Below are 24421 nucleotides of genomic sequence, written 5' to 3'. Positions count from 1 at the left end.
CACCATTATTGCCAAGTTGTCTTCTGGCCTTTTATTTTTTTATAAGTTATTCTAGTCATTTTACACCCTTATTTCTTGATCTCCTCCAGAGAGTATGTTTGAAAGGTGAAGACTTTAGCAGACCCAAGCAAAGTGACATGTAATACAAACACACTCAAATTTCTCCAGTGTATGATTATGATTCTTCTACCGTGCCTTTATACGTACAGTGTGATTAAATATGGTTCATGAGATTATAACTACACCAATACAAATTGTATCACACTAGCCCTTATTGCTTATAAACTTATAAAATCAATCTGCATAGCTTAATATTGTCTTTAAGCACACCAATGACTTTTAATGAAAATACACCACAGTTTAACAAAGTTAATATTCTGTTCACTGTATCAGTGACATCATCTCATTGTTTCTGTATCTGACTTGAAGAACATGACGTGTGATCGAGTTCAGTTTGAAGCCGTTGATCCGTTTTACTTCCGTTTCTTCTCTGAGTTCTGTTTTAATTTTTTCTTTTAATTTTTGTTTTCATTTCTGCGGTTTTCTGTTTTTTTGTCTTTTCCCTTTTCTGCCTCGTCGTCTTCTTCTCTTTGTGTGTCTGTCAGTCTCTGGCCGGAGTGTCTGTAGACGGCTGTCGCTCTCTCTCCTCTGATAGCGCCGCCTCCTGTCTGCTGCAGGTACTGCATCCTGCATGCTGCTGCATGCTGCTGCTGCTGCTTCCTGTCTGTCTGCATGTTTAAATGTGTCCTGCTCTACTGGAAACAAACCTACAAACTGGTTTATAACTTAACTTAGTCTGAGTGAAGTTTAGAAGCATAACTCTGGTCTTATTTTATATTTTCTTTCTTTAAATCATTTGCAGAACCTCATTTGAAATTTGTTGACGATAATAAAAATAAAGAATATCATCAGAGTTACACTGTAAGCTTCAGATTCAATTCTGGACTTTTTGGTCAGAATTGAAAATGTTGAATGTTTAAGTCCCGGATTTCAGCCCATGTCTGGTTTCATCCGGCTGAGGAGTGTGTATCAGTCATGTGTGTGCAGGTGTGTGCAGGTGTGTGCAGGTGTGTGCAGGTGTGTGTAGGTGTGTGCAGGTGTGTAATGTCCTGTGTTGTGTCTCTGCAGGGAGAGGACAGAGCCGCTCTGTCTCCTACAGGTAAGACTAAACTAAAATATGACTGATGTTTTGTCGTTTGTTAGATTCACAGATTCATTTTGACTCCGCCTCCTGTTTTTTCCTCCAGCCAATCAGTCACCTTCTTACCCCAGCTCCGGGGGCGTGGCCTCCTGTCGGACAGCCAGCGTGAGACCAGAGAGCTTCCTGTATCGCCTCGGCCAGAAGGAAGAGAAGAGGAGAGGTGAGACGCGGTCCAGATGCAGCCAATCAGAGGAGGTTTTGGCTTTGTCAACTTTACCTGTCAGCTGACTGGCCAATCGTATCTGAGTCTGTTCCCTCTCTGACCTGCAGGTGACGCTGCTGCTGCTCCTCAGAAACAGGAGGAAGCTCCTGCTGCTCCAGTTCTGGTCGGAGAAGACGCAGAGCTGGTGGAGCAACTCAGAAAGGTTCGTACCTCTCACACCTGTAACACCTCTCACACCTATCTCACCTCTCACACCTGTAACTCCTCTCACACCTATCTCACCTCTCACACCTCTCACCTATCTCACCTCTCTCACCTCTCTCACCTCTCACCTGTTCACCTCTCTCACCTCTCTCACCTCTCACCTATCTCACCTCTCACACCTATCTCACCTCTCACACCTATCTCACCTATCTCACCTCTCACACCTGTAACACCTCTCACACCTATCTCACCTCTCACACCTCTCACCTGTCTCACCTCTCACACCTATCTCACCTCTCACACCTCTCACCTATCTCACCTCTCTCACCTCTCTCACCTCTCACCTGTTCACCTCTCTCACCTCTCTCACCTCTCACCTATCTCACACCTCTCACCTATCTCACCTCTCACACCTATCTCACCTCTCACACCTATCTCACCTATCTCACCTCTCACACCTGTAACACCTCTCTCACCTATCTCACCTCTCACACCTGTCTCACCTCTCACACCTATCTCACCTCTCACACCTCTCACCTGTCTCACCTCTCACACCTGTCTCACCTCTCACACCTCTCACACCTATCTCACCTGTCTCACCTCTCTCACCTGTCTCACCTCTCACACCTCTCACCTGTCTCACCTGCAGGCTGCAGAGTCTGTAGCTACAGCAGATGTGAGGTCAGATATGTAACGCTGATCATTAAACACAACGATATTTGTATCTGCAGGTCTTCAAAAATCTTAAAAAGCATCAAATTCTTCAAAAAAATCCTTTGAAGGTTTTAAAAAGTCTTGAATTTAATTAAGTGAGCTCTGCAGAAACCCGTCATCTCTCCAGGCGACTATCTTGTGGCTCAAAATGCCCAGAAAATAGTAAATAAACAGTCATATTTACAGTTGTTTAAATGAAAAAAACAAACAAACAAAGGTTCTCTGACATCGGTTCTGTGTTGGAGCATTAATGTCAGTATCTCTGCCTGGTTGTCGTTGTTCTGGCTTTGCTGCGGTGATGTACAGGTCTACTGCAGGACCTCGGGACCAGGTTCAGTTATTCTTCAACAGTGTCAAACTTTGATCATCAGCGTCTGACTTTGGTTCAAACTGAACAAATGTCCACAGAACAACACTTCCTGTGGCCAGTTAACAATAAAAGTCATACACTGTTCTACAGCTGGGACGCTTTTACTGTGAAAACCAGACACAGGATGTGCAGTGTGAGGTTTGATCTGTGGTGGATAAAAACTGATCAGCAGGTCAGATTGACGTGAGTGAAGTTCACCAGCTGAGGACTGATGACATCACAGCAGGTTTGATGGACTTCATGTTGACTTCTGTCTCTGTCCAGAACATCGAGGCTCGTCTGAAGGTGTCGTTGCCTAGCGACCTGGGAGCAGCGCTGACAGACGGGGTGGTGCTGTGTCACCTGGCCAATCACGTGCGACCACGGTCCGTCCCCAGCATCCACGTCCCCTCCCCCGCGGTGGTGAGTGCAGCCAATAGGAGCTCTGACCGTACAGAACATTTTAACCAATGAGAACGCTGCTGCTGCATGATGTCATCGTAAACACCACCTGTCCTCCGTCTGTGTCCTGCAGCCTAAACTCACCATGGCCAAATGTCGAAGAAACGTGGAGAACTTCCTGGAGGCGTGTCGCAGGATCGGCGTCCCACAGGTAACACACACACACACACACACTCACACACACACTGTGTAGTGAGGCTGTGTGTCTTATCTAACTCATAAACTATCGTCCAGACTGATATTACAGTTTACTGCAGGTGTTCGTGTGTGTTTGTCGGCTCGTCAGTAACAATAAAATGTCTGAACAGAAATCTCAAACCAGAGACGCTGACGGTTTTATTTTTACACTTAAAATTCTGCTCAGTTTTTATCACAGTCACAATATTAATGAAACACAAATCTAATGGATGTGTTGTATCAAGATTGTTGTTTATGTAAAAAAAAAACAAAAAAAAAACTGCCGCCGGCCAATTTATCAGGTTTTTTCAGACTCTGAACTATGATCAGTGTCAGCCTCAGACTCCAGTATAAGTTGGGTTAAACTAACTGGACGGATGCTGTTTGAACCAGTGTTTATAACCTGCTGGCTGAACTGTGAGGCTGAAGGAGGGAAACACAAGGAGCGGACAGCGAGGTCACAGCCGCTAAACACTGCGTTCTGCTGACACACTCGTGTCAAAACTCAGGTTTTTGTGTCGGTTTTCAACCATTGAAAAGCTTTTTTACAAACATCAGAGACTCAGTGATATTAAAGCTTAATGTTTAAATGTTAACGGTCTGTGACATCACTGTCCGCTCCGCGTCGTTTCTCCCTCTGATGAAACTATACGAAGCTGCTTCTCTTCAACTAACAACTTTCTTTCTTCTCTTTCATCTTCCTTTCATTAATCCTTTTTTATTCTGTCCATCTCATTCCTTTGTCTTCTCGCTTTTATTCCTCACCATGTCATCAATAACCCCCCCCCCCCCCTTCCACACACACACACACACACACAGGACAGTCTGTGTTCAGTCGGGGAGGTCCTGGACGGGAGAGGGGGCGGGGTTTATATGACGATGGGCGTGTTGCTCGCCATGGCTCCGCCCCTGACCGGCCCCTCCCCTCAGGTCCAGCTGGCGGGCTTCGCTCTCTTCTACCTGTCCGTCATGTCTGTGCTCTGTGCCATCTACGTCCACCTGGCGCCGCACGTCTGAACCCGAACCTGAGCGTAAAATGTCTGCTGAGTCCAGCCTGACGTCACACACGGATGAGACAGATGTTTCATCAACAGAACAACATTAATCAATAACGACTGAAATAAGATTCATAGCACAACGTTTAAAGGAATAGTTCAACATTTTGTGGTTATCCAGCTCAACATACAGACTGGAGGAAACAGCTAGTCTGGTTCTGGATATCATTCATCTGGTATCTGATGGTCCAGATGGCAGGTAGCCCAGACATTCTTCTCCCGAGTCACAAACTCCAGCTCTTCCTGGAGCATCCCGAGGTATTCCCAGGCTAGATGGGAGATATATACCTCCAAACCTCCACAGCGAGGCGTCCAGGAGTCCTGATCAGATGTCTGAACCACTTCAACTGACTGTTTAATGTGAAGGCTCCTCAGCCTGCTCATGACGGGAGGGGAGGGTTGGGACGTAGATTGATAAAAGTAAAATTTCAGACTTAGTCCACGTCCTCCAGCTCCACCTGGAGGATCTGAAGGTCTTCCCAGGCCAGATGGAATATATGATCCCTCCATCATCTTCTCCATCTGCCTTGGTGTTTCCCTTAATTGGACTTGCTGGGAAAACCTTCCACAGGGAGGAGACCAGGAGGAATCCTGATCAGATGTCTGAACCACCTCAACTGAGTCCCTCTGATGTGAACAAGAAGGGTTTATTTCTGAGATTCCTTCCAGAAGTCTGAACTCCAAAACCTGCAAGTGAAACTCCTTTTGGTCACTTGTATCCTTGATATCGTTCTTAAAGTATCTCCAGAAGCTCATGATGTAGATAATCCCTCCAGATTAGATACATATACATATATATACACCTGAACTGACTCTTTTTGATGTGAACCAACAGTGTTTGTGTCTGAGTTCCTCACAGATGTCTGAACTCCTCCTGTCTCTAAGGGTAAACCCAGACACCCTGAGAGGGAAACTCCTTTCGGCTGCTTGTATCTACGATCTCATTCGTTCAGACACTACAGAAAGCTCATGATGGTAGGTAGGTGAGGGTTGTAGTGTGGTGTTGTCAGACCTGATGGGATTTGTAATCCCTACTGTCTGGTCCTGGAGTTTCCTGGAAAATCTCCTGAGGTGGTCATGGAATCATTTCTACGGCTTTTATCTGTCTCGTTCTTTAGGCTTGAACGTAGAGGTCCGATTTAGTTCCCGTATTACCACAACACCTGCATCACTACAGATGCTGCATCCATCTGCCTGTTGATCTCCTGTTATTCTCTGTCAACAACAACACAAGGTACTTGAACTCTTTCACTTGAGCACTGACTCACTCCAAACCTGAGAGGAACAATCCCAGTTTTCCAGCAGAGCACCACGGACTCAGAGTTGGAGGTGCTGAACTTCATCCCCACCGCTTCACACCACATCATCTGCAGACGTAGATGTCTGGTTTTACAGTTAAAAATTACACCTACCTTATCAAAACAGACATGTTGTATCTCCTGCTTAATGCATACACAGATGGTATGTGAAACAGTTTGTGGTTTTAGGGTTGTACCTTAGTTTCAGACCTGTGGATCACTGCCCTCAGTCCTGATTTGCTCAGTGGATTCGTCACTGATGGATGTTTCCCCGGTTAGACAAACACCACAGCCAATCAGAGCTTTGTAGGCGGGATCATCTTCTTGTGCCAAAGCCAGAAAAATGTTGACAAGCTTGGATGAGATGAACACAGCCGGGATCAGACTACAGGATATAGTTTTCAGAGTGAAATGGATCCAGACTTCATGACTTCCGGCTGGGTTGAACAACAGCATACCGGCACCAAAACCAAAACACGAATGAAAAGGCTTTTACTGCTGGTTGCAGTTTTCACTTTTTCAGAATAGCCATCCAGAACAAAATGATTCTGGTAGACGCACCGCTTTCTGACGTCTTCGTCTAGTGCGTTGGATCCATGTCGAGAACATGTCGCCTTAGTTTCAGCCGTCCTGCAGCCGTCGTCCAGCAGAACCAGACTCAACTTCTGCTGCAACACGACCCGCCGTCGTCTGGCAAAGCACTGCGATGGCCAATCACATACACACAAGCGCACATTCCTGGTGGACTACTTTGTAACACAACAAAAAATAAAACAGTTGCTGCTGTGATAACTTTCCAGAGTTGTAAAATCCTGTCTGTGAGTGTTATGAACCTCTGATCAGTCTTAGATGCATTAATCTGTAGCTTCAACTCGACTTCCTGGATTGCATTTCGTTGTCTCAGCAGAATCTCAAACAACACGTCTCCAACGAGTTGGATTCAGTAGCTTTTTATTGAATTCACTAATCAAATCAGACTCCTTGATCAGTTCTTATAATCGTTGTGTATCGATGATCAAGGCCTCAGTCTGCTTCTTCTAACAACGTCTGGTTCCAACGTCAGAACAGACAGACGATATGATTGGTCAGGCGTGTGGACTACTGTCTGTCACTTTTCACATGCACAATCAAGTTTAACACCGGGCATGTCTTTGGTCGGAAAATACGAACTAGTTTGTTTGAAACAGACTGAGACCTTCACGATGATCATGTAAAAATCTAAAACCTGTGATCCTTCAGGTGAAATTCAAACTTTACAATCATCCCAAAGTTTTCCCCTGAAGCTCGTCTCCTGCCTGTTGAAGCTCCGCCCCCTGTGCCTTATGTTTGGCTGCCTGTCTGACTGTGTTTTTTACTGTTTTTACGGTTTGTAAAGTGGTTCAGAGTCGCCTCCTCCTCCCAGGTCAGACAGAAACCTGTATGCTGGATAAGAAGCTTCGTTCACCAAAAATCAGTGTTTTCCATGTGTGGTCTTCCTCTCTGTGAGCACAACCAGTAGAAACGCCTTTAACATGGCTGTTTCTCTTCATCAGAGCAGGAAGTGAAGGAATCTGAGTAGGAAGCAGTCGGTGTTCATTCCACTGCAGGAACTTAACGTAACGTAGATCCATCTCAGCTTCTTCTTTTGTTTCCTCTGTTCTTTGCCCACCTTGGTGACAATTTCCTGGAAATAAATTGTTGCTCTGCTCAGGAGGTGATACTGAATCCAAGTTCAGACGCACAACAAGGTCGACTGCAACAAACACAACAACTGTAACCACAACGTTCCTGCTTTACCTGTACGAAGCAGGACAACCAGTCCTTTAAAACAGAATAGTGGGGAAGTCTTGTTGGACATAGGAACAGAAAAGTACCTGCAGACTGCTGTGTTGGTCCCAGTTCCTCATGACTACTCTTCACCCACTAATGGTCTCTAAGGTAACGGAAAATATAGTGTTTGTGGGGAAGAGGTTGTTTAGAGTTGGTGGAACAGAGAACTCAGATACAAGCAGAACAACAACAACTAAAAAGCTCAAACTGCAAAGTGGTTTGACGCGCTGGACGCCACCAGTCCTCCATACACACGACGTCCCGCTGTCGGCTTTTTAATGACGTATATCTGAAACGTCTCGGTGTGTAAAATACGGCAGAAACACAAGAAGAACCTGGAACCTGAAGACTGAAACGGTTCTGAGAGGTTTGTAAGTTCCTGCAGTGGAAAAAGACAGCTGATGGTTTCCTGTTGGACTTCTTAAAACTGTCAGAATTCAATATAAAAACTCCACTTTTGTCCCGTGATGACAGCTGCATTTTTAAGAGATGAAGAGTGGTGAGGATGATGAGGATGTGTTTGAGTGTTTTTTTTAACGGACCGTGTGCCTCTGCTCTGTCCTCATGTTGGACAATGTTTCCCTCTGAGCTCCATTAATAAAATAACTGAAGCACCTCGACTCTTCTGTGTTTTTGTCCATCAGTAAAACAAATATTTAGTTTTTAATATTTAACCAGGAAGTCTCTTGCCAAAATGGCTGCACAGCGTAAATTAACACTGGAAAACGACTTAGTTGAGTTTGCAGATGATGTGTACAGTCACTGTCCTCTAAACCAAACAGACACCAGTTTAAACTGAAATCGATCAAGTTGTTCTTTAATCCAAACTGTGCATCAGTTTATTATTTTAAATCACAGATATAGACGTCATGTTTTCCTTCCACCAGACTTTTCTATTTTAAACCAATAATATCAGGCAGTAGATGATTGATGACGTCACACCTGTCTTCGTTAAAGTGGCGGAACGGTTCTGACAAACTCTGCAATTAAATAATTTCAGTTGACACACACATTCGTTCTCTTCAAGATTAAATCTTTGCCGTCTCCTCCTCGACTTCTCGGTGACGCTTGACCCGTTCAAGTTCATCACTTCCTCCTCTGCCTCCTTTCAGAAACACAACAGCAGTCAACTGGTCCCAGTAAAACCAGTTTCTCTAAATGAACAGGGTGATAAAGATGATAGAAAATTTTATTTCATCTTTTCTCTGACGAACAAATGTTTACTCAAGGTCCACTGAGTCTGTAGCTTTCAACCACATCTTCTCTGTCATCATGTGACCCAACTATTTAACCGCAGTCACCCCAGTGTCTGATGAAGGGCATGAGATGTGGTCGAAAGCTCCGGGTTATTTGGGTACAGACTGAACTTTCACACTCGCTCCTGTTTGTCTTTCACCTTTTCTCTACTCCATCAGTTCATTTGACATTTTGAGTTGAGTTTGCTCCTCGTTTATCCCATCTGTTGCCATGGTTACTATTGTTTTCATTCATTTGATTTAACCATCCGTTGACCCGCCTTTTTCCGTTGTTTTTTTTTTCCTTTTTCCACCCCTGTGTCTTCTTCTGTGGTGTCTGTCTCTGTAGAGTCAGTTGTGTCTTCCTCTGCACATCCTGGAGGAGCGAGGGCTCCCCCAGGTGGCCGGAACCGTCGGCGCACTGCTCAATCTGGCCCCACCCCGACACCCCGTAACCACGACGACGACAACGACATCATCAACCATACCTGGACCCTCTGTCACCATGTAGACAACGTCGACACCGCCGCCACCACCACACACGCTCAGTCTGCCTCCTGTCACGCTGCAAGGTTGTTTTAGGTGATCAAGTTGACGAAACACCTGAAAACCTCCAGAACAGCAGATCTGGACCTGATGGAGACGTGAACACACCTGTGGATCCAAATATAATAAAATACACTGACAACAGATTTAACACTAGCAACATGATCACATGACAGAGCGTCAGGTGATCCCTCCTTTAATGATTGGACGGTCGTATTTGATGGGATAGATTTATGTTTACTCCTCTGAGTGCAGGATGAGTCTGATAAAATATTTTAACCTTTGACAGGAAGAGAAAAAACGAATATTCAGAAACTCAAATTATAACATGACAGGCTCAAATAAGTCTTTCAGTTTCTGAGGAGGAGCAAGAAAACAACGTGACAACATCAGCTAACATGATGGATACGGTTTGTTTTGATGTTGTTTTGTTGTTTTTGGATTTTGGTGACGTAGCTAACTTTATGGGTGTAGTTGGTGAGAAACTGATTTATCTGAAAGTTCTGATTTATCTGGCTGAGATAAATAATCCAGGACAAACATGGATGTCAGCTCATTTTTATGAATTAAACCTAAATTTATTGGATATATTGTTATATTGTCAACACTGTTACACACTGTGGTGAAGATTTAGGCTTGTACAGCTTTATGCAAACTTTATGACATTAACTTGATTTAGTTTTATATTATTTATTTATGGATCTACAAAACAAACTGAATCCAAATGATATCATGTCAAAGTGAAAACTTAATTCCAAAATGTTACAAAATCTAACAAGAAATTAACTGAAAATTGAACATTCACATCACATAAATACAACAAAAACAAAATATTATTGTTTCACTTTGGTTTGAAGATAATCGAGCTCGATGCTAACTGCTAACGATAGCTAACGTAAATGTAAGTTTAAAAATGACACTAATGTAGCTCGCTGCTAACGATAGCCAACATTGATATAGTTGGACTGGAAATGACGCTAATATAAGGAAGGTTACTGCTAATGTTTTTATTAGAGATGACAAGAAACGAGCAATGAGCTGAAACAAAAGTGCCTGTCGGACTCGAACCAGAGATGTTGTTCATGGTCCTAAGCTTGGCGGCGCCTAGTTCACTGCTAACATCCACTAACATTATAACGTAGCCGGTTTGGAGTTTAAGCTAACACAGCTAACTGTAGTTAACATTAGTTACTCTGTTTGGAGTTGATTACGCTAGCACTGTGAAGTACTATTGATAGCAAATACAAACATTATCAACCCAGTTGGTGTAAAGATGAAACTACAAGTTAGTTTCAAACATTCGCTAACATTAATGTACTGACAGCTGATGCAAGTTAACGTCACAGAGTTGGTTTCGAAATGACGCCAATCCTGCTAACTGCTAGCAAATGTAGATCTGGTTTGAAAATGCTTACTGCTAATATTAGCTAACATTGTGAACAGAATATTTTTTAAGTTGAGTGACCATCTAAAAAACATCAACTAATAATCTAGTTTGATTTGAGGTTAAAGTTGTGTTAAACATTAGTTAACATTCGCCCAGTTAGTGTTAGCGTAGACTTCGATTATGTAATTGACATTTCTGATTGGCTGTTCTGAGCGTGAAAGCTACAAAAGACGATGAGCTAACGTTAATATACTGGGTTTTGGGTTTAAGCTAATATAATTTCATGCTAACGTCAGTTAATGTGGATAAAGTCGGATTAGGGTTTACACCAACAATGCTAATAGCTGAAGATAGCAAACATGGATGTATAGTAATTGTTTTAAACATGCTAACATTAAGCTAACACAACTAGCTATAAAGTTGTAGCTAATGTAGCTTGATGCTAACGTAGCTGCAATCAGTTGGATCTTCAGCTCTGTGTTTTGTGTCTCCACCAGATCCAAAATGTAATTTTTATATTTAAAGTGACCGAGTTTGGTTTTTTTTATTGTGTTCTGGGTCGAGTTAAATCCAAACTATCTGATCCTGAACCCGGACCTGCAGGACATCTCGTCTCCACACAGGACTGTTTTTATTCTTCTGCCATCTGATGGTTTCTCTCTGTTGGTGTTACAGCTGATGGAGCTGTTCGATCACCACTCGATTGATCCTCCGCATGATCATCCACCACATCTGATCAGAACCTTCATCACATCACATGGTTTTGTTCCTTTTAGTTCCAATGAAACAATTATATTATAGACCAGTGGTTCTCAGTTTGGGGTTATTTTAGGACTATTATCTAAAATCTGTGGGTTTTGTGAATAATTGCATCTAACAAACATTCAGATGAAACAGTCTGATGTTTTGAGGGGAAAGTCTGTGGTGGACGTGTGTTAGTGGTGATGAGGAGTCAGACTGAAGCAGCTGTTTTCAGATAACGGTCCACAGATGTAACTGTAGACAGTGACTGAAGGTCCTGATGTGATTGGCCAAGGAGGATCAGGTGGTGCTCCGACTCATGTTTCTGTGCGTTCTGGGACATTTTCCCCGTCACTTTACCTTCAGGAGGCGACTGCGTGTCGTCCTGGAAACGGCCGACAGTTGGCTGTTTATCTTTTATCAAAATGTATGTGTACAAATATATTCTGTAAATATATACATATATATATATGAGGCTGACACTTGTTGCCATGACAACACAGAGCATCATGGACGCTCAGACAGACGTAGTCCCGAATCAAAGGTCAAAGAAACTTTAATACGGTTTGAAAATATATACGAAGCTCCAAATCGACCTCCTTAATTACCTGTTCACACCTGCAGCTGCTCACTAACGGCCTCTGACGGACGTCACCTGTTCACACCTGCCCGAGCTGAAAGCAGACAGGTGTTTGCTGACATGTTGGCCATTTTATAAGCTGACAAGGTGTCAGATTTGGTTTACAGGTTGTTTCTTCGCTGCCTCCTAGTGGACAAAACAAATCAGTGAACGCAGCTTTAAATAGAAAATCATGTTTTCAGCAGTTTTTTTTTGCTCCTTTTAGACTTTTTTTGGTCACTTTTTTAAGTCTTCGTGACCTCAGCTCTTCATATGTTACTCTTTCTCTACACAGAACTTTATTTATTATTGTTATCCAGCAGCAGGTTGTGTCTTCAGGTATATTTGATCTAATTTTATCTACTCTGAATGATGAACTTCTCCTGCTTTCACTCTGCTCTTCTGCAGTTTGTGGAAGTGTTGGTTTAGTTCCAGACAGTTGAAAATAACTTTGAAGATAAAAGCTGCAGCTGGATAACCTGTAAATATACTAATGTTTTGATTCTGTGGTGACAGATGGAGCCGACGTCTTCTCTCAAAGCTGTTTCACATTTACTGAAACAGCCAATCAGAGAAGAGTCCACCTGCTGCCTCCGGTTTACCTTCTGGTTTAGAAGCAGCTGTTTCAGCGAGCAGCAGCCAAAACCTCCTCTGATGTTTGAACTTGTTGAGCTGCTGGAAGCGAAGACGAGCTAAAAGTTTTATATTTAATTTCAGTTTTTCATTTCCATGTTTTTGTTAAGAGCTCATGCTGCATTCAGGTCCCGTGGGACACGCTGAGGGTGTTCAACTCAACTCCAGCTGCAACGATTGGTTGTCAATCAACAGAAAATTATTGAATAATAGTTTGAGTCATTTTTGTAAAACTAAAATAACTAAATGAAGCTGGTTTAATTGATTAGTAGAGAAAAAACTCTACAGTTTAATCAATAATCTCAACATTCATCTGATTCCGATGAGGTTGAAATCCTGAACTGTCATTTTTTTTCCCCCCCGTTGTACCTGAACGCAGCATCAGGCCTTCACTTTGAGCCAGCAACATTTGCCCTGAATTCAGACTCTCAGGCTGAGAGGAGTTTCGGGAGCCTGTGAGGCTGAACTCGGGGCCCAGCAGCCCTGCAAGCTGCTCAGACGGTTTTGGACTGAACGACGACGTGGTTTCATGTTTTGTACAGATGTTCTCATGTTTTTTTTTTTTCTTCTTCTTCTTCTTCGTGTGTTTCTCCTGCGGCGGTGACGGGGTCATGTGATGGTGGGGTCACGTGACCGCGTGGGGGTTTTTCAAAGGACATTCCACTGTTTTTACGCGGAGGACAAACAGACTTTCTCACAGTTTTTAAGTTTTAACATTTTTTCACTTTGTTTAATTTTTTTGCTGAGAAACTGTATAAAAGATTTGAACACAGCTGTATGAAGAGTTGAGTTAAGTTTAAGTGCATTAAATAAATATTTTAATTTGACTCTCTGATTGATGTTGATGCTCTTTGTGGCTGCAGGATGTTTGACTCATGAAGGCGTTTTTTTTAACTGTAGTTTGTTTCAACCACATATTTGTATTTGTGAGAAACTCGGCAGTGATGTGATGATGATCTTTAGTGTGTTTATTTTCAAGATAACCATTAAAGTAGCAGCTACAACCTGAACATCACCTGCTGCTGAAGAAACATCCAGATGTAGACAGTTCGTCAGCCAGGACGTCAACAGTCTCAGGATCAGTGTCTCCTGTAAAGAAATATTGTGTGAATAACATTTATTTTATTTTATTTTTGATCTTTTATTTAAAGACGTTAAAATCAAGATCTCATTTCCAACAGATCTGAGTTAGTTCAACATCAATAAAAGTCATTAAAAGTGGATTTTAAGTTCTGTATTGATCGGTGATCAGAGTCCATCACAGAAAACAGCTTCAAGATGAAACTCAAAGAGTTTTTGGTTCCAGAACAGCTGATACTATGAGTCACCATGGCAACAGAGCCTCCATTTGAATCCAGCGCACGTAGAGATGTTAATGCGTGTGTATGTGGACGACTGAGTCCGAGCAGGAAAAGTGTCAATAAAGTTTTATTCAGTGTCGCCGTTAATTGATCGTTTATCAGACTCACATTTCCTTAATGATGATAAAGTGGAATCTGATTGTGTATCAAAGCTGCAGCCACATGTTAAATATATTTGTTCAGCTTTAATTTGATAAAACAGGAAGCAGCAACTGAAGATGAAAAATATAAAGATTTAAAACATAAATAGATCAAAGACACACAGAGACTGATCAGTCTGATCAATAATAACATGTTTGATGATTTGTACTTGAAAAGGCGTCGAGGTTAAAATACAGTCGTTTTTTATTATTATTATTGTGAATAACAGTGAGGCACATAAATATATATATATATATATATGTATTTTATATATGTTTGAGTTTGTGAGGAGAAAAACTGAAATTAAAGAACAATTAACAATAATATGAAAAAAGTTACTAATGAGTTGGATCCAGAGGAAGACAGAAAAGAAATAAGAAACCAACTAACTCACTAATAATTGTAGTAATATTGAATATTGACGATAGTAGTGTCATATTTTTAGTCCTAATAATCCATCGTATTAGTCTATACAATGATTCTGTTCATAATCAATATCATAATCATTACTCTAATAATCACACTTTCAATAAGAATAATGAAGGATGGAACAACAATAACATAAAAGTAAAAGAAGAAAATTAATATGTAGTATATTATAATAATTATATAAAAATATAGGTATAAACAGTTATTTATCACTCCAGTTGACAAAGATGACATGAAATATAATGTTTATAACAATAATAATCATGACGAAAATAAGACTAAAAACAAACGATTATCTGTAATAAAGTTGTGAAAAGAAGCAGAATGAAACATTTCATAATACTGAACATCTGTTAGTATTTCTAGATTTATCGGCCACATTAAATATAATCTGTATTTATTCTTATGAATTTATATTTCAAAATGTTTCATGTGTTTTATTTGTTTTACGATATTTAGTTTAACGTTTATTTATTTTGAACCCGTTGTTACTTCCATACGTTTCTGTGTAGTTTTACGATTTTTATCCTAAATATATCAAAACTATCACGTGTCACGTGCTGGATTCATACAAACGTGTATAAACTGAAGAAACAACTTTCACGTGTTTGTTTTTTGTTTAAATTAAAGTAAACTTTTCTTTTAAAAAGTGAAATCCGCCATTTTGTTCAGGCAGCTCCGCGGCCACCTCTGTTTACATTAATTTCCCAGAATTCCCTTTTCACGTCCTTTCCGCCATCTTTACCCTCACAGAGCAGGTAGGCACGCTGAGATGTCCGCCGAAATGTTCAAATATCTCCATTAATCCGGTTTATTTCTGGCTCATTTTCCCGCCGTGTGGCCTCCGGTTTGTTTTCCGTTAATCCGCCGGTTTGTGTGTTTGTGGACTTTGTGATGGCGGAGATTCAGACCGGATGGAGCCGACAGGGGCTACCGGAGCCCGAGAGCCGCCGGCTGCAGCGGCTGCAGGCTGGAGAGAGACCCGGAGCTCAGACCGCGTCTCCTGGAGTTAATTAATGGGGTTTATCCGGTAAACGTGAGCCGGTAGTGTTCGCTAACGTCAGCTAGTGCAGTTTAAACTCCGGTAGATGTTACAGATAAACTGGTAACCAGTTCAGTTCCGCGTCTGTTTCCCCCGCAGACCCAGTTTCTAACAGAACTGGTGTCAAACATCTTCAACCGTCAGATTAACGTAAAGGACGAGTTCAGTTCATAAAAGTGTCTTAAACCAACAGTCAGTCATTAAATGAACATTAAAGCTGTTTTTCTTGCTGTAATCATTCCTCCTGTTCATACTGACCATTAGAAGATCCCTTCATAATGACCTTACAATGGAAGTGATGGAGGACAAAATCCACAGTCCTCCTTCTGTGCAAACATGGATTTCAAAGTTTATCTGAAGCTAATATGAAGCTTCAGCGTCCAAACGAGTCAAATCAAGTAGATATCTTTCAACGTTACAGTCTTTTTGTTACTATACTTCCACCTGCAGCTCAACAGGGAAACACTGAAGTTTTTTGAGGTTTTCTGGGTTGTCGGGTGTTTGTTCGGAGATGCCAGAGAAGATGAGATTGTCGCACATAGAACGGGTTTGTAAATCCAACCTAGTTTCTTTCAGAGTCTTATTGTCTTTGGAGATGGCATGTATTTGTTCGTCGAGAGTTTTAACGGTGGTTTGTAAGTCCTGGTTGGTTTTTTGTAGTGTGACCATGTTGTGGTGGGCAAACTCCAGGCTATTGCGTATGTCTTTAATCAACTTCGGTGGTTTGTAGATCGTCTGTGTCCGTTGAAGAGTCTGTCTTTCGTCTTTTGGTGCTGGGTTTGGCTGAGTCTGGCTCCATGTTGATCTGCCGGTTGTAGTAGTCGTTGATGAATGCTTCAAGATCCGTTATGTCCTCCACTGTAAAGATGTACTGGTCCGGGTTGGTGGTGACAAATGATCGGTGAATGTAATTTGAATCAGGAGGCGTTTAAATCTTTTGTAAATCCTGTAAAGTTAACGTGTTTACTCAACAGGGCGCCGCCATGTTAGATCTCGCCTCCGATGTCCGACTATCGCGGCGTTTGCACTCACACCGCCATACGCTCCTGTGGAATTTGATGCTAAAAAGACTGTAAATGTGTCAGATATCCACTTGATATGACTAACTCAGACTGCTGAAGCTGAATAGAAGCTTCACACAGACTTTTAAATGACTGTGTGGACACACTGTGGATTTTATCCTCCATCACTAACATTAAAGCACATTTGAAGGATCTTTGAATATCCAGTATGAACAGGAGGATTACAGACACCTGACTACTGGTTTAACTGGGAACATGTGAACTCTCACCTGGAGGGAAGATGTTGGACTTTATCCCGACACACTGATCAGTTTATTATCAGTTTATCAGTTTATTAGGAACACATGGATCAATCTAACAGAATAATTGGAGTCTCAACGCGTCAGATCAGTTTCTGTCGGTGAAGCTGCTCGTTGTTCAAGTGATTTGAAGTTGTTTGTTTGTTTGTTTGTGTTTAGGTGAACTCACCTGGAGAAGACTGACGATGCCTGGAAGGTAAGAGATCGCCTCCTCTGCTTCTTCTTCCTGCTGCTGCTGTTTGATGTTTTGAACACATTTTAAATCTCTCTCGTCCTGTCGTGTCTCTGTGGTGTTCAGACTGTGGAGTAAGGCCATCTTTACCGGCTACAAACGTGGTCTGAGGAACCAGCGTGAACACACGGCTCTCCTGAAGCTGGAGGGATGTTACACCCGCGACGAGGTCGACTTCTACCTGGGAAAACGCTGCGCCTACGTCTACAAGGCCAAGAAGTAAGAACAGAGACGACGAGACCGTTTACAGTCAGACTCAGTTAATGTGTAGATGAAACTGCAGCTGCATATGAAGTCAGAATGTGTCTTTTACTAGAATATTAAGAATCTTTATTATTATAGAACTGTATCAAGTGTTATAAAGTAAACTTTCTAAAGCGTCTTTGATAACCAGAGTCAGACGCTGCTGCAGGAAGTTTAACAACATGTCACCTGAATATAAAACCATAAAGATCAGATCAGATCCAGAAGTCAGTGAAAGCAGCAGAGTGATATCAGACGTTAAGAGATAAAGTGTTTATGAATCATGGCGGCCATGTTTACACCTGCTGTCAACACGCGTCTCCACATGTGATCAGATCTCACTTCCTGCTCTACATGCAAATAAACACCAACATCATTCCTGTTAAAGACCAAATTCATCCGTTATCAAGCTGCCGTCAGGAGAGAGAGACTGTGTGTATTTAAGCAGAAGATGCAGCAGCAGAACTTCACTGATCATTTAGATCTCTGACAGGATCTGATGTTAATGTTCTACACATGCAGTAGATCCGGGTTCATACCAGTAGATCCGGGTTCGTACCAGTAGATCCAGGTCCATACCAGTAGATCCAGGTTCATAGCAGTAGATCCAGGTCCATACCAGTAGATCCAGGTTCATAGCAGTAGATCCAGGTCCATACCAGTAGATCCAGGTTCATAGCAGTAGATCCAGGTCCATACCAGTAGATCCAGGTTCATAGCAGTAGATCCAGGTTCATAGCAGTAGATCCAGGTTCATACCAGTAGATCCAGGTTCATAGCAGTAGATCCAGGTCCATACCAGTAGATCCAGGTCCATACCAGTAGATCCAGGTTCATAGCAGTAGATCCAGGTTCATAGCAGTAGATCCAGGTCCATAGCAGTAGATCCGGGTCCATAGCAGTAGATCCGGGTCCATAGCAGTAGATCCGGGTTCATAGCAGTAGATCCGGGTCCATACCAGTAGATCCAGGTTCATACCAGTAGATCCAGAGCAGTCGTCCTGATAAACGTCGTCATGTTTAGCAGCAAAACTAAAAACTGTCGTTATCGACTGGACAGGAAACGATTCAGCAACGTTCAGCTTCTGAAAACAAACAAGTGAAACTTTAATTTAATTTAATTTCTGTTGATTTGAGTGAAACCGATCAGAAGGAGAAACACAGGAGAAACTGGGAGGTGGATTTACGTTTCTAATGAGTTCATCTTGTTATCAAACCAGTTGATGTTTAATCTGCTGGAAGATGGACGTCAGCTGAGTGGGCGGTCCTTCAGCGTGGCCCAGGATGCATTGCGTTTACACCCGTATTTACAGCTGTCCACTAGTGATCGGATGTTAATACCAGGTGTAAACAGGGACCTAAGACACTCTCAGGTCTACTGGGAACCAGTACAACTTCCCATTAAACAGACCGAGAGAGACTGGGATGTTACCAATGAATCATAATTATAATAATGAAGACGAGAGGAAACAAAGATGAATAATTATATAATATATATATATATAATTATTCTCCAGATGTTTAAAGGTTGATGTTCGTGTTTGGATCCTTTAATGTTTACTGTTGCTGTCGGAACTTTTTAACAAACGTTTGTTCAGGTCATTTATATATAAAATAATAATAATAATAATAATAATAATAATAATAATATATTTATATTGACTAAAGTGCAGCTGTTTGTTAAAATACAAAAAGACTCAACTGATCAATAAATAAAATAAATAAAAATCACATTAACAGTTAAAGTTTATCAGTCTGATTGTTTCATTGTTTATTGTATAAAACAAAGTGAACATGATCAATAGAGAAGTTATTAATAAGAAAACTAACAGTTCTGATTATTGATTGAATCTGTTTTATAAAATGTTTTATATTCAGAATCTCGACTTTTATTCCTTTAATGACTCAAAATCATTAATTGATCAAAATATTTGATTTTCTTTAAAAGATTTAATAGTTTTAACTGCTGAACATGTTTGAGTCTGTTTGTCTGAAATTATTTGATTCTGATGAAAGAAAATCACTAAAAACTCGTCATGTTTGATTCTTTAGTGTCTCGTATTAATGTTGAATTTATTTCAGCTTCACTAGTTTCTGTTTGTTTCTGTTCGGCTTCGTCTCAGAGAGAAAAGATTCAGGACAAAATGTTTGTTTCTGCCGTTTGTCTCCAAAGACTCGACGTTCAGTAAACGTTTGTTTGTTTTGAGGTTTAAACTTTATTTCTTTCGCAGCTTTTTGAGTTTTTTCTAAATGAGTTTTTATATTTTTAGTTCTGACAGCTGTGACGGTGCGTTCAGGGTAACTCTGTACGTTTGTGTGTGTGCAGGAACACGGTGACGCCCGGCGGTAAACCCAATAAGACCCGGGTGATCTGGGGGAAGGTGACTCGCGCTCACGGCAGCAGCGGGATGGTGAGAGCCAAGTTCAGCAGCAACCTGCCGGCCAAAGCCATCGGACACCGAATCAGAGTGGTGAGAAACACTTTAAACACACCGACGCACCTGAAGGAACCATGTGACTCAGCAGCAGGAAGTGATGTCATCAGCAGGTGACGGATGACGTCATCGGTGTAGATTCACTTCAGATCTGATTTAATGAGAAACGACTAACGAATGTTTGTCAGCGAAGATAAAAACATTCAGATTCATTAAAGGACCAGTTCCCAGTGTTCCCAGTGTTCCCAGTTAAACCAGTTAAACCAGTAATCAGGTGTCCATATGACTGTTGGTTTAATGACTCGTCAGTTCATCCACTTTGTTTAAACTTCAGCTTTATTTTCCACAACAAACAGTTTCAATCAATCAGAATATTGATCGTATAGATTATTGATCCTACGAGTCTGCGGTTCACTTCACACAAACATCAGCTGATCATCTGCACAATTATAAACAAACACATCAATAATCAATACATTAAAGGATTAAAACAATATGATTCCACAGAATAAGATACGAGATCAACAGGAAGTGAAATGATTGATCTAACGTCACCTGCTGAAACTGATCAGTGATCAATATGTTTTATTTTTGAGTCTTTGGTTTAGTTTGTAAAATGTTTTCATCAGATAATCAATTTACAATCATAGACAATCAATTATCAGAATAGTTGCTGATTAAGTTTCTGTTGATTGATCAGCTGATCAGCTGTAAACAGGAAGTGTTTGATCATTGGCTGGTTATGAGCTGATTGATGCCGATCAATAATTCTGTTGTGTGGATGTAGTTAATAATTGATACTAATGGAGTCACATGGTTCATCAGGGTAAAACTGTCTGATCGTGTTTGTTATTGATCATCTGATCATGTGACTGATTGACTTCCTGTCTCCTCAGATGCTGTATCCGTCTCGAGTGTGAAGACGAAACGTCGCTCCGCAGCGTCCATGTTGTTTGTATATAAACAATAAAATTGATCAGGTCCAACCTGCCTCATGTCTCTTTATCAATAACTGAAACTGATCAGGTCCAACCTGCCTCATGTCTCTTTATCAATAACTGAAACTGATCAGGTCCAACCTGCTTCATGTCTCTTAATCAATAACTGAAACTGATCAGGTCCAACCTGCTTCATGTCTCTTAATCAATAACTGAAACTGATCAGGTCCAACCTGCTTCATGTCTCTTAATCAATAACTGAAACTGATCAGGTCCAACCTGCTTCATGTCTCTTAATCAATAACTGAAACTGATCAGGTCCAACCTGCTTCATGTCTCTTTATCAATAACTGAAACTGATCAGGTCCAACCTGCCTCATGTCTCTTTATCAATAACTGAAACTGATCAGGTCCAACCTGCTTCATGTCTCTTAATCAATAACTGAAACTGATCAGGTCCAACCTGCTTCATGTCTCTTAATCAATAACTGAAACTGATCAGGTCCAACCTGCCTCATGTCTCTTAATAACTGAAACTGATCAGGTCCAACCTGCCTCATGTCTCTTTATCAATAACTGAAACTGATCAGGTCCAACCTGCCTCATGTCTCTTAATCAATAACTGAAACTGATCAGGTCCAACCTGCTTCGTGTCTCTTTATCAATAACTGAAACTGATCAGGTCCAACCTGCTTCATGTCTCTTTATCAATAACTGAAACTGATCAGGTCCAACCTGCCTCATGTCTCTTAATCAATAACTGAAACTGATCAGGTCCAACCTGCTTCGTGTCTCTTTATCAATAACTGAAACTGATCAGGTCCAACCTGCTTCATGTCTCTTTATCAATAACTTTAATTGATTCTAAAATGTTTTCGGTTTTTTATTTAAAGAAACTTTTTGTTTTTTAACGTTTAGAATAAAATCGATTAGTTTCAGCAGAAACTTTCTGATCATTTTATTGATCAAAGGATCAAATTGATCAGAGGTTCAATGATAGTTATTGATTTATTGATCTATTGACTGCAGCAGTGAAACATTCAGACGACAAAACTAATAAAATAAACCAGACTGAAGGTTTCTGTCTGGAAACAGGTTTTTATTTTAATAATCAATCATATTGATCGGAAGCTGCACAGACGATGGATTTAATATCAGATTATAAAGTTTGTTCAGTCTGAACACAAACGTTCAGCATCACGTCTGAGTGTCTCTGTTATTTTGTCCACCAGGTTACAGATGTAACTGATAACGCACACCTGCCGACCAATCAGAATAACACACACCTGCCGACCAATCAGAATAACGCACACCTGCCGACCAATCAGAATAACACACACCTGCCGACCAATCAGAATAACGCACACCTGCCGACCAATCAGAATAACGCACACCTGCCGGCCAATCAGAATAACGCACACCTGCCGGCCAATCAGAATAACGCACACCTGCCGGCCAATCAAAACAGAGTATTGACCCAGACTGGTCTAATTTATTAAATATATAAAACATAAATATATGAGACTGAAACATGTGAACTGTCCCTTTAAATCCGCTTCAGGTTTAAATAAGAATAAATGATTTAGTTTGTTCGGGTGTGTGTGTGTGTGTGTGTGTGTGTGTGTGTGTGTGTGTGTGAGAGAGAGAGAGAGAGAGAGAGAGAGAGAGAGAGAGAGCACCACCACCAACCGACAGCAGGGGGCAGCAGAGCATTCTGGGAAATGTATCTTCTGTAAATTCTCCCCTGAGCGGAGACTCACAGGCACAATTATTCATCACAACATGCGGGTACACAACCGCTTATAATGACGTCATATGTTTACATGTACACAACAAATATTTACAAGGGTTTTTTTTCAAAGACCGTATTGAGTCCTGACAGTCCGCACTCAGGGCTGCAAACAACGTGACGGTGACGTCAGTCAACGAGGCGAAACGCAGGGAGGCGGGAGTCTGGCGTCACGTAGAACTGCATTTCCCATGATCCCCCACGCTGCTGCTGTGTTGATCTGCAGCTTCAGTGAGCTGTTTACTGAGCTGCGGACCTGAAGGAGGACAGGCAGTCTGTCCTCGCGGACTCGTAGACAGGTGAGACAGACGGACAGGTGAGCAGCTCGCGACTAAACAGCTGATTTGTGTTGTTTTTGTGTTCGGAGTCATTTCCGGTGTGATGCTCAGAGCGCTGAAGGCCTCACGTGATAAAACAGCAGATATTGTGTTTGTGATTCATCTGTGTTTTACTGCAGTATTTTATTACTGTACTCTGAGTACACAGTAACTAACGCAGTACTCTGTAGTACTCGGTGGTACTCAGTAATATTATTACTGAGCCTAATAAGGAGTTTATTCTGTTGAATCATAATAATCCTGTAATATTATTATTATTAATAATAATATGTTGTTCATGTAGTTTTACTACATTCTGTACTTCAGCATGTTTTTATTACAGTTTGCAGTATTTATGATATTATTCTAGTGCTGATTTTATTAAGTGAAGATAAAACTCTAAATATTCCATCTGTGCTTCTGTGTTTTTATACTTTCAGTATTTCTGTAATATTCCTGCAGTCTTTATATTTTATTATTATTTATTATTTATCTGATGTTTAGAGCTGCAACATTTACTCAATAAACAGAAAATTAATCAGAAACAATTTTTATAATCTAATAATCATTTGAACCATTTTTACAGTAAAAAAACAGATTTTGCAGCTTGTCAGATGTGAAGATTTGAAGTTTTTCCTCGTGAATCTGCTGCTCAGACAGAACGAAACATGAAGAATCACAACAAACATTTTTCACTAGTTTCTGACATTTTATAGACAAAATGATGAATTAATGAATCAATGATGACAGTAACTGTTAGTTTGATCATCTCTCATGTTTAACATGATGTTTGATCCTGTAAATTCTATTTTAATATTTAACTTATTACATTTTATTTAAATAATAATTCTATAATATTTATTTTGCATCTGACTGTTTTGTGCTCACGTGTGTGTTTTTGTCTGTGATCTGTTGTGTTTTCTGTCTTTTTATTTAAATATAAAATTCCTTTAGTGTTTCTGTTTCTGTTTGTTTTTCCTCACATGAAATCTATAAAATCACACGAGAAACTAAACTCCGAACTCAACGTCTCCTTTCAAGCTTTTTCCAGAGCTTTCGATCATATCACCCTGTCTTCACACAGTTCAAAGGTCGTTCTTGACCTTTGCTGAGAGTTTATAATAATCTTTCTGCTGTGAGAACATTTACTCAAGTACTGTACTGAAGTACAGTTTTGAGGTACTTGTACTTTACTTGAGTATTTCCATGTGATGCTACTTTCTACATTTCAGAGGGAAATATTGTACTTTCTACTCCACTACATTTATTTGACAGCTTTAGTTGCATTTCAGATGAAGATTTGACACAATGGATAATATAACAAGCTTTTAAAATACAACACATTGTTAAAGATGAAACCAGTGGTTTCCAACCTTTTTGTCTTTTGACGTCTTACAAAAAGCAGTGTGTAGTCGGGGTCACATTTCACATGTCTATGAGTTGTTAACAGCTCCACCAAATAGTGATTTTTCCCTCTAAACTTCTCACATGCTTTCATTTCAATAAATGTTCAAATGATCCAATATTTCAGCAAAAATCAAAGATTAGAGAAAAAGTCCAAAAACTGAAAACAGATTTGT

The 24421-nt window shown here is 40.9% G+C and overlaps 3 protein-coding genes across 9 annotated transcripts in view; all 3 read left to right on the top strand.

Annotated features, from left to right (window-relative positions):
• lrch3 (leucine-rich repeats and calponin homology (CH) domain containing 3) overlaps positions 1 to 13816 on the top strand; it is a 37099-nt gene extending 23283 nt beyond the window's left edge. For 2 of the 4 annotated variants that reach the window (XM_042414158.1, XM_042414161.1), the window contains 6 exons: positions 1129 to 1159; positions 1248 to 1361; positions 1472 to 1566; positions 2917 to 3054; positions 3167 to 3244; positions 12477 to 13420. In XM_042414158.1, the coding sequence (XP_042270092.1) occupies positions 1129 to 1159; positions 1248 to 1361; positions 1472 to 1566; positions 2917 to 3054; positions 3167 to 3244; positions 12477 to 12656 (636 nt within the window). In that variant the 3' untranslated portion in view covers positions 12657 to 13420. Of the gene's footprint in view, positions 1 to 1128; positions 1160 to 1247; positions 1362 to 1471; positions 1567 to 2916; positions 3055 to 3166; positions 3245 to 9016; positions 9802 to 12476; positions 13421 to 13572 lie in introns of those variants that run through there. The other 2 variants (XR_006096546.1, XM_042414160.1) reach the window with 2 other exon arrangements.
• Positions 13817 to 15211: 1395 nt separating this feature from the next.
• Positions 15212 to 20783, top strand: rpl35a (ribosomal protein L35a). Its single transcript, XM_042414203.1, has 5 exons — positions 15212 to 15282; positions 17047 to 17083; positions 17186 to 17338; positions 19689 to 19833; positions 20694 to 20783. The coding sequence occupies exons 2-5, from the start codon at positions 17073 to 17075 to the stop codon at positions 20715 to 20717; spliced, it is 333 nt and encodes a 110-aa protein (XP_042270137.1). The 5' UTR covers positions 15212 to 15282; positions 17047 to 17072; the 3' UTR covers positions 20718 to 20783.
• Positions 20784 to 22423: 1640 nt separating this feature from the next.
• Positions 22424 to 24421, top strand: part of abcc5 (ATP-binding cassette, sub-family C (CFTR/MRP), member 5) — a 29095-nt gene continuing 27097 nt past the window's right edge. For 2 of the 4 annotated variants that reach the window (XM_042414142.1, XM_042414139.1), the window contains exon 1: positions 22427 to 22840. The gene's annotated coding sequence lies outside the window, so the exon portion shown is untranslated. Of the gene's footprint in view, positions 22841 to 24421 lie in introns of all 4 variants that reach the window. The other 2 variants (XM_042414143.1, XM_042414140.1) reach the window with 2 other exon arrangements.

The sequence above is a fragment of the Thunnus maccoyii genome, chromosome 6, assembly GCF_910596095.1.
Source record: "Thunnus maccoyii chromosome 6, fThuMac1.1, whole genome shotgun sequence".
Taxonomy (NCBI): domain Eukaryota; kingdom Metazoa; phylum Chordata; class Actinopteri; order Scombriformes; family Scombridae; genus Thunnus; species Thunnus maccoyii.
Note: the sequence above shows the minus strand (reverse complement) of the source record. Positions and strands in the feature narration are given on the sequence as shown.